Here is a 26,972-nt window from a genome sequence, read left to right on the forward strand (position 1 = left end):
GTAGTTAATTAGTGTGCTTGGCTGGCATAGATTGTTGACTAGCTTAAGTTATTTATTCGCTTTCAACAGCCTTAAATGACTTTCAACTTCCACAAATTTATTCAGAAAATTTAATAAACATCAATTAATGTTGCGTGAATATTAACCCCATGCACCTCAAACAGGGTTAAATTTAGTAATCAATCCTTTTGCAGTGATTTGTTTGTCGTCTTGTAACCGTGAGTTTGAAAAGAAAGCTGACGAATTCAAATTTTGCACTCGATATGAGGGGAAAATTTGTTTTTGGAAAACAAGAGTGAGACACAATGCTTGATTTGTATGCAGGTTATGTCAGTGTAAGTTTTTGTTTCATACTGTGCTATTTACCTGTTCTTAGCACTAATGTTGCCCGCAAACGCTACAAAAGTAATATTATGGTATATACAAGTGCATACAACCTGCCCCCAAATCATGCCCTAGGCCAGGGGTCACCAAACTTTTTTGAACGCCGGCAAGGTATGACTCGAACCTTTTTGTCAATACAATAAATTACCAAAGGTTGGGAAATCCATTCAATTTATTCAACAATATAAATTCTACATTTCTGAAGTCTTGAATATTGAATTCTATATCGCAGAATATATATCAAGAACATCATAGCAAATCAAATATACAAGAATTCTAGACAAATATCCTAAGCAGTACAAAAGTTAACGTAACTTGAACTCTTGAGCGCAAAATGTACGTTGAACGTTCATTTTAGAACGAGAAACGTACACAGCAAAAGTTTATTGTTGTTGTTGTTATATGTTTTATGGCGCTTATAACTTCAGTGGTCTTTTGCGCCATTGATCAATTCAAATTTAAAAATACTATACTAACATATGATACAATATTTACAGCAAAAGTTTCGCCGAAAGCACGCGCCACGAGTGTACGAATGCATCCTTCGCAGAACGTTGCGTTCCCGTAGGAGATTTTAGCCTATTTTATCACAGCTATTTCTAGACAATTTTTGATTACTGCAATTAAACTCCTAAGAAGGCAAAATGATGATTGACTTATTTGATTGATACTTAAACTTCGGAATCACGACCAAAAACTACCAAATAGCATTCAAAATCACAAAAACGAGGTAGGCTATTATTTGAAACCACGGCTGAAAATCTGTCCGAGTGACAAAAGTGTCTGAGCGGATGAGTAATGGTCTATTGTTAAGTCACTTTTTGCATATTGCTGATTGGTCAATGTTACAAAATGAACAAGAAAATGATGCTCGGGGAAACATCCATTGGGAAAAATTTGCCATTTTTTCGTGTGCGGGCCAGATGAAGGGACGACGCAGGGCGGATCTGGCCCGCGGGCCGTAGTTTGGTGATCCCTGTCCTAGGCTATAAAATTTGCGAAATCCCCTTCAACAAATATAAAAATACATTAAAAAATTATAAAATACCGTATGACGTCATAAAATATCGAATATTAAAATATTATTTACTGACAAAACAAGTACTCTTGAATAAACCAAGTAGATTGGATATTGATTTTAATTTAAAATATCAACATGTTTCAATTTCTGATAAAAACAATGCTGATGAATAAAATTATCATTCAATTTTACTGGAATGACCTTTTTTCAGGCAAGGGGAATGACCCTCTTCTCGGATTTGAAGTGGTGGACACACTTGAGCAAGTAAAAAATATGAAAAAGTAGAACTCGAATAGGATATATTATACTTGTATATATAAGATACTTAGGTCCATAGTCTGCATTCTGATTAGGCTCTGTCCACTCTGTTATAGAAATGCTCTATTATAGAAATGAAAAATTATACTTGATTTTACTCAAGCCACGTAACGGAACCGTTTCCACACGGCGCAAACTTGAACATACTGATTTATAAGTAGGCACTTGGGCGCAAGTTACATCCTCCGTTCTAGTGAAGACTATAATAATCCTGTGATAAAGTATGTGTCAAAATATAATAAAATTCTTGTATTTATTTTCTGGGTAAAAATTAGCCAATTAAATAATATCTGCTTTTGGCTAAATGGTTTATTAGCAAGATGCCAATATTTCTGTCGGGTCGACTATGAAAAAAAAAATGAATACCGGTATATCATGAATGAATGAGAAGGAAGGAGTTAATCAATTCCTTCCCTTTAACAAGGGGGAGAGTTTATATTGTGCTTGTGCTTCTTATTGTGCTTGTTCTTCTGTGGTACGGGACTTCAGTAATGTTGAAGTTTCACAACTGAACTTATGCGCACAGCAGTTGAATAGGTAAAATAGAGAAGGTAAAATAAAATTTTGAAGACGTAAATTTTTATAAAACTTTTGCCCGTTATGATAAATATCCGCCAATTTACAAATCGAAACTTACCAACAAATTGAAAATTTCAACTGGAAACTGACTCAGTAAGCTTCGTAAGGAATGTAAGTCAATATTTTTCAAATTGAATAGAAAAATTTATTACCTAGTTGCTATCACAAGCATGAATGAGACAACGGGTTATGAATGCAATACGTAGAACAATCGCTGTTCGATGCGAGCATTTGCTCGGAAATTTGTCAATCATGAGTGAGGCTGGAGACATATATTTTCAATGCATGACGTGTTCACGGCTGAAATTTCCCATTCACCTCTATCATTTCGAAACGATTCAGAGGATCTGGATCTAGGTTGCGCCCGCGTAACGAAAGGTCAGCATTACCCTGATAACGTATCCGTGTTACAAAAACAGTAACACTCCATTAGGCCTATGCTAATGTTGGTATAGGCGGGAAACTGCTTAGATAAGATCTAAATATTCTTTTGCATAAAAATATTATCATTTTGTAAGTTGTGTTTAACTTTAGAGTATTATAGGATCAAAATGTTAATTTTTGCGTTTAATATTATGCATTTGTTTGATATAGCCTAATGTTCTAATTACGTTTTACGCCTAACATACAGTAGCTTAATAGATATTATGATTGGGCGGATGAATTTAAATTTTATAGACGACTTTTTAAACCAATGCCAAAAATGTTATCAGCGCAGTTCATATTAAAGTTAAATGATTTGAAACAAAATATTCGGAAATTATCCACCAAATATACTACGTATTTCAAGATTCCTGATGCACACTAACACAAATGTATTTCTGAAACGTTTCGTTTGACCAAATTCAGATTTCCTCGGACAAGTAGTTTAGAACAAGATTTTGTGAAGTATTGTAGTATAATCATGTTTATTCCTACTACAGCTATTTATGTATATACACGTATCTACTACTAGCACAAAGGCATAGAGGAAGGAGGTGTTAGTCTCGCGCAACCTCAAATCCCAGCAACCAAAAATATATAGAGAAAAGGCAAACTAACTTTTTAAAATAAAAAAAATCATTTAGTTTAATTAAACTTACCCCTGCAAAAAAGGAAAACCTCAATTGAGTTTTATTGTTATTGTAAATTGTTGATAAAGTTACAGAATTATAAGTAAATTTTCTCTTTATTTATCAGTTTATATTTGAGAACATACTTCAAATATAGATAAACATAGATACATCAATTAGGAATCAAAATCAACGATACTGAATTGCCACTTTCCAGATGAAGAACCAAATTGCAAGAGGACTTGTCGCTTTTCTCCTTTATCAATTTTTCTTTGAAGTTTCCCCACAATCTGGTGTTACAGCAGGTTTGTAAATTAACTAATGAATTCAATGTACAGATTGACCAAATATTATGTTATGTACACGATCCATAAAAGATGTGCCGTCGATTACATCAATTACATGCATCGGCTATTCGGCAATATCAATATAGAATGGCCAGTCTTGAAGAATTCAACGAAAAAATAATAAAAAACTTCACTTAATAAGTAATTTTTGATCTTTTGTACAAATTATCTGAATCTCGTTTTTTGTTAATATTACTATACAACCAATAAACTTTATTTGCCTGGTGATTTCGAAAAAATTACCTGCACAGTTTTACTATCACAGAAATCCCTTGTGTCTTGTTTATAATAATTTAATTGTGTTCATCGTTACTCGCACTTAGGTGGAAAATTATTATTACGATTACTAAAATGTAAGATTACTTTTCTAAAATAACAGAAAATACGCGCTTTTTAAGCAAGATATCGCCATTACAAATTTCCAAGTTGGCGTTAAAATGAGAAACAATGAAAAAAGAAAGGGAAACGAAGCTCTTGTGAACTACCGTATATCCTGAACAACGCTGTTATCAGAAGATATTGAAAGCGATTTCGTACTGCGCACTGCCGATAGTTTGATTAAGATATTTATGTTCGTCCCGATTCATAATCGTAACAAAATTTTGGGATATACAATGTCTAAAAATGCGTTCTTAATCTGTCGCGAATCTGCTGAAACAAAACTTGTGTCGTTATCTTCCGTTTTAGGTTTTATTTTAAACATTTTATAATGCCGCTTTTCAATCAAGAAATTTGGGTTGCGGACCCTTTATTAATTACTTTTAGCATCTCGTCGCCGATGATTATATTATACTATCTTGTTTTTCACACTGAACTCATAATCCGGCCCGAGAACAAAAAAGTAATTATCGTCGTCCTCGTGGAACGATAAATGCATATGCCGAAGAATTAAAGAGAATAATCACCGACGTAAAGATGTTTACGATCTAAAAAACATGTCACGCTGACAAAAACAATCGGCGATTTCGACAAAATGTAAACCGCGCATTTATAGCAACTTTTAAAAAAAAAATATTAGAAGGTGGTTCCGACCCCGAGTTAATTAATATGTTTGTCAAGTGTCAAATTTATAGCCTTACTATACATGATTTATGTGTGAAATTCAGATTTATTCATGACTTGCATTGGCCCTATTAAAAAAGGTTTAGCATTTAAATTAAGTAAAGTAATTTACTATGGAATTTTAATCGGTAAGTAAATATTCTAAAATTTCTTGTGGGGCTCCGTGAATAATAGTCAACCTCTTCACCGGCTCCCTAACACCAAAAGTTTGAGAATCTCGGCCTCAACCAATTTTATATTATTTTTTTTTACTTTACTTACAGAGATTACATGTCCTAGTTTACCATTTAACAACGGACTCCGCATCGTTGGACTTTGTGCCAACAAACCATTGGATTCAGAATGTACATTGAGTTGCGCAGAAGGATATGAACTTAAAGGAACAACTAAAACCGCAACATGCCGAAAAATAACCACGAATCCCGCTAAATGGTCATCAATCGGGAATACAAAATGCGCTCGTAAGTCTTCCAAAAAGAAGTGATAGATACAATTCGCCAACGAAGCTCGAATCAAAATATTCATATTTGAAGTATATATATACATATAAACATTAAAAGCAACTTACATTTTCCAAGAACCAACGTAAATAATAGCTATTAGTGTTGAAACATCTCGTAACATGGAAATGTCCAAACTTGTAATCAATGCTACATGATCTTAGCGACGTTTTATCCATAGTTGTTTTAGACATAAACGAATTCAAAAATCTAGACAACATTAGCTTGTAATATTTCCATATGTATTTCTAGAGTAAGGTCAAAGACGTATGATTTTATTAGGTTGCGTTTGAGCACTAACAATGCCACATCGTCAAATATTTGTATATTAATATTCTAATTTTGAATATATTTGAATATAATAACACTCTAATTCAGTGGTTCCCAAACTTTTGAGAGTCGGGACCCACTATTTATTACCACAGCTTATGGCGAACCACTTAAATTTAAATTTTTTTTTCTGACATAACACAGAACACAGCAATGGCTAATCATCGCAAAACTACCGCGTTTCCTCGAAAATAAGACCTGGTCTGAAAATAAGATAATAATTTGAATTTTCAAAATGATTTTTATTAAACCCTACCCTTAAAATAAATTTTAAAATGTGTGGGAGAAGAAAGGTTTATTGGCCTGAGGTAAGGTGAAGATCACACACTATTCAAGATTGTGTGATATCACAATTGTGATATTTGTCACTTGATTTTTGTATAGGAAATACAAATTAAAACAATGGATGTCGATTTTTATATAATGTTTAGTAAAAAATCTTTGAATTTTCTACAATGTAATTTTATTTTTGATAAATGAAAGCAAAAGACCTCTTCCAAAAAAACCATAGTGTTATTCTTCAAAAGAAAATGGATCTAAATTCTGTCTAAATTTCGGGAAAACACGGTAAGAAGTGCTGTACAGTGTACAAAACAGCTATGCCTAAAAAAACACATGGTCATTCTTTGAGTAGCACCGATCCTAATAACCAATATAATTAACCAAAGCTTTCTACATCTTTTCACGACCCACTAAGATTCCTTTTGCGACCCACCAGTGGGATAGTATGGGATCGCTGCCTAATTCACTTATTACGTCTTTTCAATTGAATAGGCTGCCTAATTTAAAATTAAACAGGAATTTTCGAAATATTTATAAGATAAATACAATTATTATAAATTCCTTGTCGCATCGAGATTGGCGTTTCGAGTATGAGACAAATGTAATCTTTGATAAAAGCATCACTAATAATAATAAAAATCGTATTGATAATATTAAAATGTACTACAATGAAGTGCAATATTTGTTCACGCAGAAATAACTTGTGGGGGTTATTTGTTTCATAATGGTGAAACAAGGAAGAACCAATGCACAAGGAACAACGCCCTCGGATCAGTATGCTATTTACAGTGTGCGAGTGGATATAAATTTGAAGGAGATTCAAACCAGGTGACATGTGTAAAGCCCAGTCCAGGTGATACAGCTCGATGGAAAAATTTAAACAATGCAAGATGCGTCCGTAAGTGTATATTAATTAATTATATAGTGATTTGCTCGAACAATTTTGTATTTGTACAAGCTGAACAACCTACCGCAAAATATTTAGTGGTATTTTAAAATTTCATCTCCACAGCAAACACGTTGCCAGAGTGATGATGGCCTCCTAAAATATTGTTTGATTTGATATATATTCATAAGAATATAAAATTAATTTTTCTGCGATAATATTAATAAAATAAATAATGTATATGTCTAAGTCGTATATAATTGAATTCATATATTTCCCTTTTCTAGGTATAACCTGTGAGACGCTCATAATACCCGAACCGGGAAATAAATATTCGAAGAAACCGACATATCTGACAAAAACATGCCGAGGAAATGCTGGAACGACTTGCGTTCTTGAATGCAGTAATAGATATGAATTTCAAAATGGAGTAACTTCCAAAACTATCAGATGCCGACAAGAGGGAGAAAGTGCAAGCTGGAGTCCTAAAATATCAACGGTCGGAAGTTGTCAACGCAAGTCATTTTTTATATTTTTATAAATGTTTAAATATATATAAAATAAATCTGTGATTATTTTTTTTAATCGTTGTCAACATGGATGAGGTTGTGAATGCTGTCGTTGTAACAAAATATCGCTTTCGTCTATACTGGGTCGCTTTCAAATTGTCTATAGCAAGGAATGGAAGTGTCTTCAAATAGCTCCTTTTTACATTTTTCATATTTACTCGATATTCGCTATAGGCCCGTTTTACCCAAATTTAGCTGGTTTTGAGAAGTATTACGCTGATACGCGAGCATAATTCTGTTTGTCTTCACAAGCAAGTGTTCACACAACGGCATAATATATTCCCGCACTCTGATTATACAAAGTTTTTTTTTTCCATTGAGTAGAGTATGTAACACTAAAATGCCTCTAAATGAATATATGTTCCAAATCATTTTGTTAAATTTTAGTGAAAATATTGAAGAATGAAAACTGTAAATACTGGATATCGGATGATTCAGTCAATGGTAGACAAAAAGCTGCAGCTGCGTGCAAAGATCGGGCTGGCCCGGGATACGAGTTAGCCATGCCTAAGACAGCGAAACAAGCCAAATTTCTTTACAATGAAATGAGATCAACCGAAACATTTTTGATTAACGCATGGAGAAATAAAGGGAAATGGACTTGGGGCGATGGTGATCCATACCGTGAGTCCAGTGCATATCGTTGTCTTAGAGTTCTATTGCATATTTTCGAATATTGCAATAATTTAATTTCAATGATTTTAAATTTCAGACAGCACGAGTACAACCTCCAAGAAGTGTGCGGTATTGAAGTATTATCAAAGAACGGAATATCACAATTGTAATCAGGAATATATTTGCGAAATGTGGAATAATACCGGTATGTCAGATGAAATGAAATCAAGATGTGAAAGTATATCATCGAAAAAAAAAATTATAGTTTATTGTAATTTTTTAGAAATTAATCTTCTGTAAATCTTCACGAATTCATAATTGAATAATATAAAAATGTGTTCATATTTTTAAAATAACGCAAATAAATCGTCAGAAGACCGGAATCATTCTATAGCTTTTTATAGATTGCAATATATTTTTAGTTTGGCACGGTCCACTCTCGGCGCACAAAAAGGCGTAATTTTAAGAAACTGAATATCGCTATATATTCTTATTTAATTTTTGAGTCTGGGCACTGAATATGAAGTCAATGATATGAACAGTGTGATTCAATGTAGCCAGAACAATCAAGTGCGGTATCTTCTTTCTTTTCCGTTTAGCTGAGTCTAAATAAGATATATGCGTATACAAGAAATCAAAATGTTTGTCAATTCTTCTTCGATAACATTCCATTCTGAAATTTGTTGAACACGTCGAAACGATAATCTGTATCTAACCAGTAGTAAATTGATAAATTTTTACATTCGCAGGAAGTAATAAGAGTCCTTGTTCTCCAAATCATTGTGTGAATGGGGAATGCGTAGTGTACGGCTGTAGCTACAAATGCAATTGCCCACCAATGTTTTTCGGACGCCATTGCCAGAATGGTGAGAAACAACAAATTTACCATCAGTCTTACTCATTATTGCCGCTCAAATTATATATTTCAACAAACTCATAATATTTCACAGGTCCGTTAACTGTTAAATTTTCTAAAGACGAATATCAAACGACAGAAGGCGGGTCAATTACAATAGACTTCGAAGTGGTAACAAATATTGCGGGAAAAGCTGACTTTCAACTATTCATAAACGGAAAACTGAACAAAACATTTTCCGTAAATGGAGAAGATTCTACAGATGGGTCAATTTTAAAGTATTTTAACTACTCCATGTACATTGTCAGTTTTTTTTTTTTTGCTGAAAATTCTTTCGGCTTATTTGTTTATCTGTTTTTCCATAGAGATCAACACACTCTAAAAGATATAACGCACGACACGTACATAAGTGGGAAAGGAATACTGTATAATGGTTCTGCATTTACAAATGTTCTGGATTGCACAAAAATAACCGTTACTGGTAATTGTTTTTGTATTGATTATGACTAGAAAATGCCATCTGTGTTAACTAATTCTTTATCAAAGGTAAAACAAAGCAAAATGCAGTGAACGTTTCTAATGATATCTGCGATGGAAATAAGTTGACAGTAGATTGGAACGAACTGAAAGATTTCGAATCACTAAATTATACAATAAAGCTAAACGGAGAAATCAGGTGAGATGGTTATTCACAGAGTTGCTATTTGTCTTTCTCTATGATTGTTTTCAATTGACGTGAAATTAAACCTAAGTTTTCTGATAATAGAACATCTGAGGAACACGCATCTCACGATTTATTGAAACTGCAAAAGAACACACAGTATGAGATACAGGTAGGTCGAAACCAGAAGCTTTTGCAAAGATGAAAAAAAATCTGAAAACAACTTACTGATTTTAGGTAATACCAGAGATTGAAGGATGCTCAAATAATGAAAAATATTTTCGAACGTATGTTGAAAGAACCAGCCAGGGACCCTCTGGTCCACCAAACGGTATCACACTTTCAAATACTGGAAAGGATTGCAAGATTAACTGGAATCAACAATACAAGAAAAATATTGGTGGTTATGCTGTGAGTGTCTTGATCGATACTTATTCTATTGATCATAATTTAACGGAATGATGTGAATATGTTCAATATTTCAGATAAAAATTGACGAAAGAGCGAAAAACTCATTATCTTCCAACACAAACGATGCTTCCAATTTTCTGGAAGGACAGTTAAATATAACTTTTGAATATGCGTTTTCAACAAATCCAAACTCACAATATAAAGTACAGGTTGGCACCATTCCCCCAGCTGTGTGTCTCGGAAAAGCGCCGATAGCATGGAGTAATGTTGCTACTGGTTGCTTTACGAAACGAGCAGGTAAGTGCAATGAAAATATCTTGATCGTTTACAAGTACTGTGCAAAGCGCAGTACATTGGCAATTTATTTACGTTTTGTTCTTTAATTAAATCTGGTCAATAATATTATGATAAAACAATTTTGAAAATGTTCCCTTCCAATTCCAAATTTGTTCTACCTGTCTGGAATCCTAACTTCCCTAAAATTTAACTTCGACGCAATACATATCCATTTGGATCCGGTCCGGCGTTGCGTTGAAGTTCGACATTTTCAACTTAATAAAGCAATATCATATTTGTCCTATCTACAGCTCCGTCCGTAGTTACCACTCCAGCGATATACGACAGCGGCAATCCAAAACATAATACAATTACAATACAATTAAGTCCAGTTGATGAAAGAAATGGATCGGTCAGGTATAGTATGACCCCTTTAGTTTGTTGACACTATTTGCCATGAATGGCATCAATCTGATAATTAGTCAATTCACCACAAGTTTCACAGATTTTTTTACAGAACTTTTTATAAAAATGTTTTTCACTACGAAAAAAACACATTATTCATCACCCATATATCTGTTATATAATCTGGTTAAAAAATTTGAAACTCGATGGATGCACTTCGGATAGATTACTAGTTGACGCCGGGTATTTTTGGTATTTATACCTTGTGTAAACATTATCCAACATAAATTGCTATTTTCTCGAATTTTTCAAAATTGTCTTTTTTTACTACGAAGAACACATATTTTTTATCCAACGAGATAAAACCAAATTTTAGTTAGAACGGAGTTTTTAATATATATATATAACGATAAGCAGCCTTCAATCAACCGTTTAAACATATGAGTACACTATGATGCTCCATAATTTTTCACTTTTTTCCGATGACTTTTGTAAACGTGCATACCTGCTATTTTCAGTTGTTATATTGTTGTTGTTCAAAAACGTACAAAAGACGGAAATGAAACAAAAAATATAAAAGATGTTGACATGATGAAACAGTTCAATGATAGTGTGGAAGATGGAGATAGTTTTGTTGCGTTTGCCTTGAATCGGTATGTCAGAACAACGCAAGCAGCGTAACCATTTATACATGCTAAAGGTTGTTTTTAATTAATCCTTATTGAAGCTGATTCATTTTCACAGGTTTGATGAAACTCAAAGAATTGTTCTTGGAAATGGCGGAACAACTTGCTGTGATATGAGTGGGTCGAATGAAACCTGCGGGAGTAAAGACGACAATAGTAGAAAAAAGAGATCAACTATCAAAAACAATGTTGTGGAAGGAAATAATCGAAAGCTGGACAGTGCCAGCGAATACCAACATTATATTCTGGTTTCGGTGCCGGATGAAGATGGCGGTGATCCTATCATTGTGTCAAGTGGTTTTTCCGAGCCGTGGTCTGTAACAAAGGGTAAGCTTTGATGATAATAAGAACAAAATGTTAATATAGGCGTTCGAATTTACTCAACACTAAGAAGTAAAGTTTGTGCTATTATAGCTGTTACAAGAGAACCCATAACAACTGTGGAAATTATTTTTCACAGAAACGGTTGGACAAGGATCAGATTTACCGCTCAAAATCATTCTACCATTGGTGATAGTGCTGATAATAGTTCTAACCGTGATTGGTGTTGTATTTTATAAAATTTATAGAAGGTAAACCGCGATTGTGATTGTCAAATATTTTGTTGAAAAGATCAAAAAAGCATTGTGACACATCACAAATCACTATCATTTATTAATGTATTTGATCCATTGAATAGTTTGGGATTAAAATGATTAACCACAGTGTTCAAAAATGAGGGCAAAACTTTTCTAATTCTTCTAAGTACATCAAACGATAGTTCTAATTAAAAATATTGAAACAATCGCTTGTATGCGTAAACCTATATTCATTTCACAGTCCATGCACTATAATCATCTAATCGTTGTTTTATATTTTCGATTTTATTTAAATAGAAAATTCTAAAATAGAACAAATAACACTAAAAAATAACGGCGTTTTTCATGGTAGGAAACAAGCGAAGGAAAATCATGTGTATGATGAGATTGCAATGAGAAGTATTCCACCAAATCGAGGTACAGATATTTTAGGAAATTCTTTTTCAGCTTGATAAACAACGAATGGATATGGAGTAATTCATCTTTAGTAAATATTGATCATATCGCGTAATATTAATGTTTCAAACACTGGTTCTCAACCAGTGACCCATGGCCCACAGAAACATTTTCAGGTGGGCCACAGACATATTTTTGTCCAACGAAAATGGGCCACGAAAGAAAAAAGGTTGAGAACCACCGACCTAAACAAAACGACACAAAGACAGCTACGTTTACCATTATATATATGCTCTATGACTTCTTTATGCAATGATTAAAAGTTTACAATTTACATAATACTTGAATTCAATTGTGAATCAGGTGTTGCCCCATCCTGATTCATTTTACCTCAGTTATATGTATGATTCCCATCGCAAATTGTTTCTAAGAGTTTGATTTTTTCGTTTCCACAAAACTGTATCGCCCTATTATGTTTGTACAACTCGGCCAGTGCTAAGCAATATTCAATTTTACAGACCACCACGCACTTAAAGTAGTCGAGCATATGGATGTTGAAGCAAATATTGAGCAACGGAATCCAGTTAAAATTAGCAATCAACTACTTGGAAAACATTCTTTCCAGCTGGCAAATTTGTTTCAGTTGATGAATGACAAAAGAGTTGATGAGAATCTATTATTCGTACGGGAATTCAAGGTATATATCTAACCACAAAAAATGAAATGTATCATTTATGGTAAATGCATAAAATCAAGCTTAATCCCATTTTTAGAATGACGTTCCAGCAGCAATGAAGTCATGCAAGCTAACAGCAGAAATTTCTAAATTACTAGCAAATCAACCGAAGAATAGATATAAAAAACATAGTTCCGTGTAAGTAGGACAATTTATTGCTAATCAAACTAAGTTTCTGTCGCATATACATTTTTTTATTCGAATTTTTTCAATTAAATTGTGCAAAAAATAGTACTGTGTAATGCGAAAACTGTTTATAGGTTATTTATGTATATCGCAGCTGAAATGGCAATGAGGTTACCAATATCGCTTAAAGCATGTTTCCGTACTCGCAAAAGAAAAGTAAATAAAATCACGCCAGTGTGAGTTGTTATAATCATCGACGACGAGATGCTTAAGAGAATTGAATGAGTAAGTCCGTAAACCGAACTTTTCTTATAAAATACCTAAAATAAAACGGAAACACCATAAGTCTTGATTCAGGAGGCTAGCGACAGATTTAAAACGCTCTTTTAGACATTGGTAATTGAAAAATTTCTTCGTGCCTATAGCACACCTTTTAATAATTGTTTGGTTTTGAAAACCATACAGTCATTGAAATCGAAAACAATGAATTGTGCAAACGATGTACAATTTGATCAATTCTAAAACTACCGACGGGCCCTGACGCGGCTTGATACATATATAAGAGAATTAAAGTAAAAAAGATTCAATCAATTTTTTTGAACTCATGGATTTAATCACAGACGTAGGGATTTTTCTAACGATATCTCTGAAATAGAGCGAAGTCAGTGTTGCAAGAACAGCACAGATTTGTCTAATATGGGAAATCGCAAAATACGAATGAAAACAAGATATATTCAGCCCAGGTACTTTACCACATATTTTTATGTCCGTGGATTACCATAGTATATCAGAGGAGTATTGTTTATATGTTATGTTGAATAAAAGTAATTTAATAAAGACGTTTTAAATATTCACGCATCGGCAGGCTTGTCCATGGGACATATTTTTCCCATGGGAAATACAAATGTGTGCTGTCCCATCCCATCTCATTCCCATGGATAAGCCTGCGTATCGGTCAAAGATTGGTCATTATCGGTTGAAAAAGTCAGCTCTTTAAACATGAAGCGTAATTGTGGTGATTGTTTCAGGAGCAGTTTCGCGGGGATTTCGAGACGATGAATATGCATTTTCATATTCTAATATACTTTATATGTTTTTATATTGTACTAAATGAATTCTTACCTTATGGGATTTTTCTAACGGCGTTGAAGAATTTGCAACATCGCCGCGAGTTACGTTAAACAGAATTGAATTAATATAGAAAGATATTTTAAATTTTCGTAAACATCATCGATTGAGTATTTTACTAGGCAGAAGAATCAGTATACGCTGGAAAAGTCGAATCTTTTATTGCTCGAAGAAAAAGAAAAAACGCCCAAAATGTGGGATAAGCAGTACAAGTGTGAGACACACATTAACAAGTGCGTAATCGCGGCGTCTGTTTCAGGAGCCGTTGCGTAGGAATTTCGGATTTTGAAACCATTCTCCCTTCGAAAATCCTGGCAGCGCTCTTGATCGATAGTGTTCAAATTTATTATTCTACTAGATATCCAGCTTTGGTTCCTCGCGACTTTCCTTCACTGGTAAAACTGTATGCTTTATTTTTCGCCTTTAGTTTGTATACTGTTGATTCTACTGGTTGAAAAAAATTAACTTGACCTGCATCTTTATTTTTATACTAGATGATAACACAAGAGTTTTACTGCAAAAACTATCTGGCGATGAGTTCTCCGATTACATAAACGCATCTTACATTGACGTGAGTACAAGGATACCAGCCTTCTGTATTTCCGCTGACGCCACGAATTTATCGAGGTGGCAACATATTCGCATCCACGTACCCTCGCAACTACACAGATTACATTTACGCCTGTATATTTCCACACCCACGACCATTGCACCAACGTATTATACACCCGCGTACAGACTGCAGTCATAACTATTGCACCCATAGACATTTGCTTATATAAAAATTTGTGCAACTAGATATTTGCACTCACGGACATTTGAGCACATTGATAATTACACCCACAGAAATTTGTTTTCATGGAGATTTTCACACCCAAATTTTTAAGATAAAATTACATTACTTTATTCAATATCTATAAATGTAGATTTGTAATGCGTTATTACTCATCATTATGTATACATTAGAATATCCATGACTCAGAGGCAATAAACATTTCAGCCTCGTTACCCCACAGTCTGGTGAGAAGATCTAGCCCCGGGTCAGGCATGATTGGAACAAAGGCATAATTTTCCATCGAACACAAATAAACAGCCGGAAAATGAAAGTGGGTACAAATATACGCGGGTGCAAATATCCATGATTAAAAATATCCATTGATATAAATTCCAGTGGGTGCAATTATACGATAATGTCCATTCGTGTTAATGTATAGTGGTGCAATAATCGACGAGTGGAAATGTTCATAAGAGTAAATATCTATCGGTGCAAATGTTCGCGAATACGAATGTCCATGGGTGCAAACGTATAAATTTGTCTATGTTCGATTCTAGTTTACCGGTATAAGTGCACGAGTGCCAATGTAAGTGCAATGCAAATATATGGACTGTATATGAGAACAGCAAAGGATTTCATGGAACGGCGGGTTTCAATACCCATAGGCCTACTTGTCGAGTAGAGTCAGTTCATGATATTATTACATTTTCAGGGATACAACTTTCCAAACAAATTTATTGCTACGCAAGGACCCAGGCAAAATACCATAACAGAATTTTGGAGAATGATATGGGAGAAAGATTGCTACATAATTGCTGCGTTGACTAGATTAATAGAAGACAAAAAGGTAATATAAAGATAATCAAGTTTCACAGGTGCATAACTTTTTATGAATCTAATAAGTATTTTTAGATCATGAACGACATCTATGCATGTAGTGCATATAGTCATTTACTAAACATATTTAATACCGCTAAATACTTTCTCGTGAGTTTATAGTGAGTTCTTAACTACTGAGAAACATTCCCTGATTTGATACGGCACATCCTTTAAAAAGCAAACAAAGAAGTTTAGTTTCCGAAGATGGTCATGCCCAATTCCACACACACATTATATACATATATAATTAAATAAACATTAACTCGCTTTAAAACGACGTAAAGCAAATTTAGTAACACAGTGCTAACACCAAACAAAATATACCAAGATCTACCACGTTATACTTCTATATGAAGGTTAAATGTGCACAGTATTGGTCCGAGGATGGTGATCAGAGCATCACGTATGGAGACATCACCGTCAATTTAATCAAAATTTCGAAATGTGGAGACTTCGTTCGTCGTCGGTTTGAAATATCCAAGAACAATGTGGTAAGCATCATAATTTAATTGAAATGTGGGTCAAGTTGACTGTGATTCCATGGTTAATCCTAATTGCAAAATATTATTCAGACAAGAGAAGTCCTGCAGTTCCAGTTCATAGCATGGCCTTATCGTGGAATTCCTGTTGCAACATCGAGTTTGTTTCGATTCCACAAAGCAGTGGCCCATCCTCAAAGCGAATCCGTAGGACCGATTGTTGTGCATTGCAGGTATGAGCTTTCATTCTATTCATTTTGCTGATATTCGCAATATGTGTAAAACCCATTTTCATTTTTATGATTTTTTTTACAGCGCGGGCGTGGGTAGAACGGGAACTTTTATAGCTTTAGACATACTTTCAGAACAGATCGCCAAATCAGAGATTTTTAACATATGTGAAATGGTCGGTAAGATGCGCAAACGTAGGCCGGAGATGGTCGAAACATTGGTGAGTTTCAATTAGTACTTCAACCTTTGTAGGCTATATATTCTTCGGAATATAACCTAAGCGGTTATATTTCCTTCTGCAAGTTGCTGTGTAAACATATTCACTTTTCAATACTGTCTTGTGACTGAAGGATGCAAAAGTGCATACAGGGAAAAATTTGCATTTAGAATTGCTTAGCAATGTATTTATTCAGTATTTGTCAAGTTGGGAAGTTTTAAGATATAAAACAATGATCAACTCACTATTTCAACAAAATAGTTTTCCGAAGAAATCAAACTGAAATTTGTTGCACTCCCCAAATTCAGTCGTTTCTATTTTTATTCGTTTCGTCAGAGTCAAAGATGTTAGTCACTTCATTGTCTGTTAAAAATCTTTCAATGCACTGTTTCAGCAAATAATTCTGACTCATATCACATATGCCTTGCATATTTACTGACCGCGTGTTTGGAATATTCTAATATCAGAACTGTGACGCATAGATGTAACGTGATACTAAATTATCCATATTGAATACTTGTTAATATTTAATCAATAAACCATTACGATGGGGGTTTAATGATAAAGGTAGTAATAAATAAAATATAAATTATATTTCTATAACAAACAAGCTACACAGTATATGTGATACAACTAATGGACGGACGTATCTCTAACCATTGTGGTATTTTTATAGGATCAATATATACTTATCCACAAACTATTATTCGAGTTGTATCAGTTTGGTGAATCAGATGATGATGTTTCTGGATTCGAGTCAAAGTACAAAAACATCATAAGATTTGAATTCATTTTTTTTCCTAAATATTCACATATGTAAATTCATGTGAAGGAGCAACATTCAGCCTAATTTTAGAAAAAGCTGAGATGAGCTATGAAAGCAAGTGCTATAACCATATAGGGAACACTTCCATCTTAAACTATTGAGAATTTAAAACCAATCAGTTTAGTAGTCCGTAGAAAAATATGTTGTTGTATTGTCAAAACAACATCAACAGCAATTTGCCAGAATAACTTTTATTTTCACTTCATATATATCGTGGATTTGAAAATGATCTCAGGGCGCAATATATGTATATGAGATTAACATGACATGAGGTCCAGAGTAATATCAATATTTTGGCAATAAAAGTGCATAGAGGCAAAGATTTGGACATTAAAATTAAATTATATATTACGAATGAATTTATCATGTTTGCTTATAGTATTTAATTATATATGAAAGCTGGCTATAAGCATGTAACACCAGTGGACAATTTCAAATAAAATTCTGGGAATATTTTAGAAAAAATGGTCAGTCAAATGAAATCGATCATGAATTTGAGATGCTGAACTATTTTCCACCGCTCGACACAGTTCAAGCTGCTGGATGGAAGACGGAAAATAAACATTTGAATTGCGATCGGACAGTCATTCCATGTAAGTCATTTTTATCGATATTATTATATCATAGTAATGCTATAAACTCGCTGTTAATGATAATTCACATCTCATTGAATATTTTAGTCACAATTAGCCTATAATTAATGCTTACTTTCATTTTCTGCGTGCTACTCGTTCTTCCTATGAAACATTTGAACTTCTTTTATACATGAGATCTCATTTTGTTTTCAGATGACCACAATGCGGTGTCAATTAAGATGAATCCCGCTGACAAATGTGTCCCGTATTACAATGCCAGCAACATCACAGTAAGTTTGTTATTGTATATCCCCTATAAATCACAAAATTGTTATCGTAAGATTAATAACACATACGGTAACTGCCAATGGCTTCTGCGTGTTTTTTTCCTTCTGCACTGTTTGGAATACTTTGAATGTCAGTGATCCAGTCAGTGAGATTGCTATCATTATCAAATAGTTGACGGAGCAATCGAAGCTTCCGTGATTAAAAATACGCGATGTTAAACTCGAACGTTGAAATATGGAAGTTGGGTTATGGTCCTGTCTGGCTTGAAGAACCAGTCCAGATACCTTGTTTTGGGGGAGAAATGCGACTGCCCATCAAATAACTTCCGGATGAGATTGTAGAATTTTTTTTTGCTTTTTCCAAAGTAGCTGCAATATTCGTTGACTAGATTATAATCAATTTTTGATTTCTCATTGTTGTTGATGAATTTTAGTTGTCGCAAAGTTGTTCGATAGGGTTGGTAACGGTCACAGTAACTACAGTCAAAAATATTCATAAAGGCAACTCATATACCTATGGCGCCAATGCCATATGCATATACAGCGATGTCATGTGCATATACAGTCAAATCTATATAATATGTTTCATTCATAAAATGTACATTCATTGATAACGATATCGATCCGATACCAAGGAGAACAACAATACCGATACTCCTAACTGTCTATATTATAGAAATTCCGACAATTTGTGATAATATTCAACACATATACAATGTTCTTGTGTATCAATTTGGAGAACAGATATCTCAAAAAAATGTCGTGACTATGAACTCAATACTCTGATGGTTTATTGAAATACTTGAATTAATTGCCTCCTAACTAAATCTGTTTGCGTGCTAAGATGTCTGCAATAATTGCAAACATTTTGTTGTGCACACACGCTAGCAATAACAATGTTCAAAATATCTGCTGTGGTATTTGACTAATATTTTTCTTCCTAATTATCACATATTATTCAAAATGTAGATAACAATATTTTTTGGTAGGAAAAATAGTCAAATTAATTGAGATAATTTGGATGATAAATAGCTTAAGACAAGTGAGAATCAGGGGCATTCGTTTTTGAGAACTGCAGTATACAAGGTTAAAACTTCAGTGCTACGTCATATTTTGTATTTTTTACAAAGCGGGGAATCCAATGTAGCGGCATGTACGTTTTTAAATGCATTATAATACCATAATCATTGACGCATATATTCCATTTATCTGCGTAAACCATTAACTTTAGTTATAAGTAATTATATTTAATGCTCACTGGAATTTAAAATATGGAGAAGTCTTGAATTGTAATAAAACCCCATGGTTCCAGATACCGCGAACTCATGATATATACCAGTTTCTAGTCGTGAGAGTGGGCCGCACATATGCTCACTCCACAGCAAAATTATTTCAGTTATCCCAATTCATGTAATAATTTATCCTTCAAACCATTCCGGATAAGATCAAAAAGCCGAATATATCGGTCTCTTTTTAGCCGGTACCGAGACAAATTCCGATTTAAAAATATCCGATGTTGCCGATACCGATATATCGGTATATCTCTAGTTTTTTGTTGGTATCGGATCGGTATCGATGTATGTACATTATTTGAGTGAATCCGTATTATATAAATTTGGCTGTATATGCATATGACATTGGGTATATATTCAGTAATAAGTCGTTCATCTAATGTAACTTTCACAATCAATTGAATAGTTTGAAGCACAAAGAAATTGTGAATACAATTATGGCTTCGCCAACAAAATAACAGAAATAAAAACAATGTATAAATTAATTCGATATGTGTCGTAGTCTGAAATGAAGTTCCAATCTTCATTTGTGGTATTTATGAGTTTAAAAGTAAAAGCCATAGTTTTGACCTAGAACTAAACACAAAAATCAGATCGAATATTTTAGAAAAGTTGTTATCTTAACTAAATATTGCATCTATAAGTTGAAAATTCTGAATATCCATAATTACTTTGAAATCTGTTTCTACTTTTAAACTTCTTTTTAGTCCTACTATCCGACAGACATATTTATAGCAGCACAAACTCCAACTTCGGAAAGTACCCAAGTATTCTGGCGAATGATATTAGATAACAAAGTCAGCATGATTGTATCCTTGTGTGAGGCAAGTTTTTTACTATGTAGATATTAAATTAATGAATAGTTTTATTACTTATCGATCTCGATCGGTAAATATGTTGATAGGTATTTGTCTGTTTGTTTGTCTGTTAAACACTTTCGTATGTTACGCGATATCTCACGAAAGCGAATCTGCTCCAAATTTTGCATGTGCATTCATCATATCTCGGTGGACCCACAGCCTATTGATTTTGGATGAATTATGTCGTATAATTAGCGATTATTAATATTATTATTAATTAATTAGTGATGAGACACGCGGTGTCGCTATTGAGTCAGAGCGTAGGAATCGAAACCGCAGTTTCTGTTTCGGGGGAACCCTAACTTTCGTTGCTGCAAAGTGCAAACGATTGCGTGCGTAACGGCGGTCTGCGATCGCTATCTAGTTTAAATTTTATTTGAATTCGTACTAATTTTATGCCAACATTGCAGAAAAACGAGAAGGCAAACTACTGTTTTTGGCCCAGCAAAGCAGAGGAGTGGAATTACGGACCTGTGCATGTAAAAACAACTTTAGAAACCTGTTCAGCGGGTTACACGAAAAGAGAATTTGTAATATCACTCAAAGATAAAAAGGTTGTGTATGTGGAAATAGTTTTGAGCGTCCAACTGACTTGATGTCCGTACTTGATATAGGATTTGGTGACGTATTATGGGCTAAAATATTATATACATATTAAGGCGCTCCGGAAGTATTCGTACCAATATGATGAACAACCTGTACAACCCTAACCTGGATCACATACTATGTTCAGGTTGTGCGCCATCTTGGTACGAATACTTCGTGAGCACCCATATTAAAACTGATGGCCGGCCCGAAAAGCGTTTTCACAATGAATCATCTCATGAATACCATAATTTTCTATCGATCATGTATGCAATGCATTACTTTTGTACAAAAGCATTGACTAGGACAGAATTTGAACTGATAAAAATACGTTTTATTATTCAGTTGGCAGTTTCACAAATTTACTACGACCAATGGCCTGAACAAGTAAATCCAGCAAATTCTAGCAATATTCTTGAGATAATTGCAAGCATTGAAAGACACAATCGAACATTGGCAAGTTCTGAGAACAAGACAATGCTTGTACATTGCAGGTAAATATATCCCAGACCTTGCTTTGGCCTTATACATAGTGAATAATCAACCAGAAAAATGAAATAACAATTCTACGCAGATAAACCGCTTCGAGGGATTATTTTGTAATTTTTCAGTTATTTAACAATTTTGCGTTTGTTTAGTGATGGATCTGGACGAACTGGGACTTTTTGTGCCATTTCAAATCTTATCGAGAGACTGAAAAATGAAAATCGTGTTGATATCTTAAGAACAGTGAAAGATCTGAGGGATCAAAGACCGATGATGGTCCGAAATAAGGTATGCAGAGTTGTAGACAGTCTAAGAAATGAAATGCGATTTGTGTGTTATAGAATAGTTGTTTCTTTTGGGAAAACAAAATTCTATTTTAAAACAAAATTCACTACTTAAAGATACGCAAATTATAAACGAGGTTACAGAATATATTATCTCTATTTTTAGGGTCAATATGAATTTTGCTATCAGGCTGTCAGCGACTTCCTTCAATCATTTCATCTTTATGAAAACTTTCAAGAGAAAGAAGGAAGCGACAATATGGACCAATAACAAACAATTCATTGTTTTATATCAACTCATACAAGTATCAAGACTTATGTCTGCTAGCAAATACAATGTGTCCAGTTGATAAATCACATAGTTGAAAAAAGATTTACAACTTTTTATTCCGATCATGAATACTAAATTATATGATCAAACATTTACAATAAATATCCGACATTCGTGGGGTGTTTGGTCGTAGATAAAAGATTTGAGAAATTTCAACGCAGGTTGAATCCGTAGTAATAGACAATCGGAATGATGGACGAAACGACAAATTTCAATGAACATTACAAACTGAATATCCGAGCAAATTTAATATGCAAGATTTTGGATTGCAGCCATGAGTGTAGTGATTTATATGCTCATGAACATTCAGGCTGAAAGCATGAAACAAATAACTAAGCAAATAACTAACTAACTTAAATGGCTAAGCTTTCTTTTCATTTATTACTTTTTGTCATATGAGTGTACTGGTTTGTGTTATTTCGCTAGTTTATCTCGTGATTTTGCCAATTTAGGTTTAAAGAGGGTGACAGCGTTTTGTGCTGTTGTGATTTTGGGTTCTCCTGTTTTTAGATCTTTTCTCATGCATTTAATACTGTATTATAAATTTTATGTATTCAAGTATCTGTTAACTTGTTTGTAGTATTATTGACCGGATAAATCGGTAAGTTGAGTCGATTTTTTTGTAGTGGTATTTTAAATTTCATGCTGCAAATTTTGTTTTTTTCACTGCAAGTGTATGTTAATATTGTAGCTTAATAAGTGAACACTGTCTAGACTCTAGAGCAAATTATTTTAATTCTTTCTTCTTTTATTCAAAGCAATTGCAATTCAATTGCAATTTAGGGATGTACTCGTTATTGTATATGTTGTATTATCACACTTCTAGAATATTTCATAGTCATTATTACTGTGTTTTGGCTGTGGTATTAACTCTGATGCATATGAATCTCCTTAGCATTTGATGTACGCCTATGCTCTAGTAAGACTTGCCATAATTTTACATTGTAGTTTACACTTCACTGAGATTCTTCTGATTTTATTGAATTTTCTTCTGCCATTTGAGCATAATTTTGAGGTAAATTGCCCATTGTGTTGGCTGGACAGTTTCGTGGTTTCAGTGGGTGAGTTGTACAATGGTTAATAAACCACACGACTACGACCCAAATTAAAAAAAACTCGTAATATCGTGACTCGTGAATAGCAGTTCTAATAATTTTTGTTATTTTTTCTAACAATGCTTGGAAATTATACGCGAATAATACGCGAAATTTGGTCTTTCTTGACAGTAAGTTTTATACACACATCCTCGTTTTGTTTTCGGGGGCATTTTTGACGAGCATATAATATATAAACTTTAAAAAATTAGCATGAATTTTGAAATCGTTCACTACGATTAGGAATGTTTCTAACTCAACTGAAAATCGTCAGACAAGTTTTAATCTTTCAAGCTGTCAACACAAAACAGGTATCATATTATAGACCTAGTTCTATTTGCTTTTGATACCGACAATCCCATAATCGTAAGCTGTGGCATTTCTGTGTTAACGGAGCACCACATCAACATCTCCAGATTCACATGACTAACAGATCATAAAATTTTCAAATGGTTACATATCGTTCTCTTGCCTAACCTGTGACCAACTGGGTTCTTTAGAGCTCCTGTTCGGGCGCGACCAACACTGTTTTTGATCGTTATAAATCACGGGTTGACAATAAGCTGTGGCCTTATTGTGTTAAGTCAGCACCACATCAACATCTCAATATTTACGTGACTAACAGATTACAATATATTCAAATGTGTGCATATTGTTCCCTTGCCTGTGACTTTCCACCACTGACCATCACATGATAGACCATCCAATTTCGTTGCCGAGACTTTTTATTCCAGTAATGGACATCAGTTGCTCAGTTTATTCCAGCAGTTACTCAAAATTTAATCCATTTATACGACCATCACTTTTAAAACATAAAGTAAAAATTAAGCACACATAAAACACAAAACTACAGAGCTCAATGGCAGACGAGCAGTCCCTAAAACCGAAGGATAAAGATAGCGCATGCAGAAAAATTTACGGCAAGACACCAAAGTTGTCCACTAAACTATTTTTGGATAATCTGTATTATGGAGGATGAAAACAATCCAAGCAAATCATACTTAATATTAAATTTGAATAAAATATCAGTTAACCTAATGAATCCACGTAAGCCTATATAACCGTGTGGATATCGCAAGACTGGTACGAAGGGGCAGAACAGATATTGCAAAACATTTTGTTGGAAAACAATCTACTGTCCATGAACAAATGAGTGAAATTTCTTACAAGCCTTGAAATAAAGTTCAAATATGTCGGTTTAATAAAATGGCTGTCTGACATGTCACTACAAGTGAAGGAGAACTGCAGTCACCGCAATAATGGAATTAGGGATACGTGTACCGTACGTAGATGACCTGATCCTCGGCAACAAAAAGTAGTTATTTTGAAAGTATGAAGATTATGCTTTATATGAGCATACTTCTCTCCAGTATTTATTGAAATCGCACTTCTTTATACTCCTCTTGTAACCTCTGCTTGAGTTTCTCAGCATACGATGCATGCTTTCGGTAGGCTCATTTTGCAGTATATCAAGAGTCATTTTGCAGAATATCAAGATGCATACTCATTTCCACTGCATGCATAAAAAAAAACATGATAAATCCCGTAGTGTTCTAGAAACTAAAGATATGTATTGCAGCCGCAAGGTTAACTTTTTTGTTCCAATTTTCCCCCATACTCTTTTTTGTTCGATACGAGTGTAGTTTTTGATTTGTCAACATTCATTGTTAGTTAGTTGAGTTTTATATTATTTGCTACTTTATATTCCAATGTTCATTCCACACTGAATCATACCAGGAGACTTATTACTATCAAGAAAGATTGTATCACAAGTGAACTATTGTGAAAATATTGTGGAGCTATAGCATATATGATTGGTAAATGAATGTGATGTCACCGTATATTGCTAATTTGAAGATTGTCTCTGACTTGCAAGTCACCCGTTCACCCTTCAGCTTCAACGCCCACGTGAATGAATTTGCGTTAAAAATTTCTATATGTTTTAATTCGTAGTTTCCACAACACACAGAATACAAATCTCAAAACATTTATCCAGACTAGCTTAGAATGGTTTACATCGTCCATATCGGAAGATATCGGAGTCGTATTTATACGTCGATCATACATCTAATTAAATACTGTAAACGTGAGCTCGTGCTTCACGTTGTAAACAGAAACTATTATCTCAATAAGGGTAATTATGTACATCGTACGGATGGGAACTTAGATATAATTATTTCAATCAGTGCCAAAGGTCTTGAGAATATAAATTTTAATTTGATAACGACTGGTTGGAACATGTTATGTTCTTAAAGCTGGTGTAATTTGATTCCTACGAAAGTCTTTGTTCGAATTTTGGGAAAAATTAACTTTGTTTTGATGATTTCAACATGAAATGGGGTACATTTGGGGGTTAGTTGCTATAGAGCTACTGGCAAGATCATTTATAACATCGGTCGACAACCTGCGACCCCGGAGCCTCATGTGGCTCTTGGTTCTCGGAGCGTTGGCTCCCGTGAATCAAAGTGTCTACAGCAGTTTAGAAGAATTGGAAATTCAAAAAAGATGGAGGATTAAAGCCAGGTACTACTCAATAATTACACATCACATAGGTTTCCGCGTATACAGTTGTTTTATTGCGCCATTAAAATTGCTCAAGCTAAGAATGTGTACCGCTACGTTCGGTTGTTCAAGATTATTTGTTGACTTGGTTTGTGTTCATGGCATTCGGCACACTTGTTATAAGTCGCTTCTCTTATTAGAATAAAAAACAAGAGAAGAATGCTCAAACATATATACGAAAGTCAAAAAAGTAGTAGTATCAAATCTTTTACAGTATCGGTGGCCTTCCTTATCAAAAAACTCCGACTTCGATGACCACCAATTTGCTGAAATGCGATCACGCAACCGCCGCACGGTTCCTAATTTTAAATTTTGATGACTACAAAGTGAAAAACAAAATGTTTGAGATTAATAAAACTAATAGCCTTCTAGCGACAAAAACAATCCTAAACCATTGATAATTTCAAAGCAAATGGTCCAGTAGTTAAAAAGAAAAGCATCTTTTTCACAACAACGATACTAAGAACAACACCAATTAAACAAAATGATGCATATGCACATTTCGTGTCCAATAACCGCATTGGAAGATTCACTATAAACAAGAACATACAGATACACACTAACAACACAGTTGTGATATTGGAACAAATTGCGTCTCACATACGACGATACATGACGCACAGCCAGGGATGTGTTTATTTGAAATTGACCACTACGTGTAAGTATCATCTATTTCAACAAGTGAGGTATGCTCAAAAATATGGACACGTAGCCACCTAGTGCTAATGACGTCATAGCACACACAAAAACGTATCCCATGCAGCTCACCGGAATATTTGAAATAAATAAAAGCAATAGCTTTCTAGCGAAAAATTTATTCTTCAAGCACTGAAAATTTCAAAGCAATTGGTCCAGTAATCAAAGAGAAAAGCGGTTTTTTCTGTGACAAAGAACAACAACATAATATTAAAACGTTCCATAGGTCCACTTACGTGTCCAATAATGTTGTGTTTTATAAAAATTTTGAAAAATACGAAGTTGACGCAATTTCAATTCCACTAGGAG

At 34.0% G+C, this 26,972-nt stretch overlaps 2 protein-coding genes across 2 annotated transcripts; both read left to right on the forward strand.

Annotated features, from left to right (window-relative positions):
• The first annotated feature begins 3,571 nt into the window (after window positions 1–3,571).
• LOC120331374 (uncharacterized) lies at window positions 3,572–15,753 on the forward strand. Its single transcript, XM_078113347.1, has 22 exons — window positions 3,572–3,659; window positions 5,027–5,224; window positions 6,570–6,773; window positions 7,049–7,276; window positions 7,718–7,954; window positions 8,043–8,150; window positions 8,695–8,811; window positions 8,896–9,079; window positions 9,167–9,282; window positions 9,348–9,477; window positions 9,568–9,634; window positions 9,700–9,873; window positions 9,948–10,170; window positions 10,461–10,566; window positions 11,073–11,207; window positions 11,299–11,567; window positions 11,701–11,812; window positions 12,171–12,235; window positions 12,733–12,911; window positions 12,988–13,088; window positions 14,699–14,775; window positions 15,692–15,753. The coding sequence occupies exons 1-21, from the start codon at window positions 3,572–3,574 to the stop codon at window positions 14,700–14,702; spliced, it is 3,045 nt and encodes a 1,014-aa protein (XP_077969473.1). The 3' UTR covers window positions 14,703–14,775; window positions 15,692–15,753.
• A 455-nt stretch (window positions 15,754–16,208) lies between these two features.
• Window positions 16,209–22,251, forward strand: LOC144424235 (receptor-type tyrosine-protein phosphatase alpha-like). The gene is made up of 8 exons (XM_078113348.1): window positions 16,209–16,349; window positions 16,431–16,570; window positions 18,071–18,204; window positions 18,400–18,476; window positions 20,473–20,589; window positions 21,556–21,704; window positions 21,822–21,984; window positions 22,147–22,251. Exons 1-8 carry the CDS (start codon window positions 16,209–16,211, stop codon window positions 22,249–22,251), a joined length of 1,026 nt encoding a protein of 341 aa, XP_077969474.1.
• The last annotated feature ends 4,721 nt before the right edge of the window (window positions 22,252–26,972 follow it).

Source organism: Styela clava, chromosome 6 (assembly GCF_964204865.1).
Source record: "Styela clava chromosome 6, kaStyClav1.hap1.2, whole genome shotgun sequence".
Classification (NCBI taxonomy): domain Eukaryota; kingdom Metazoa; phylum Chordata; class Ascidiacea; order Stolidobranchia; family Styelidae; genus Styela; species Styela clava.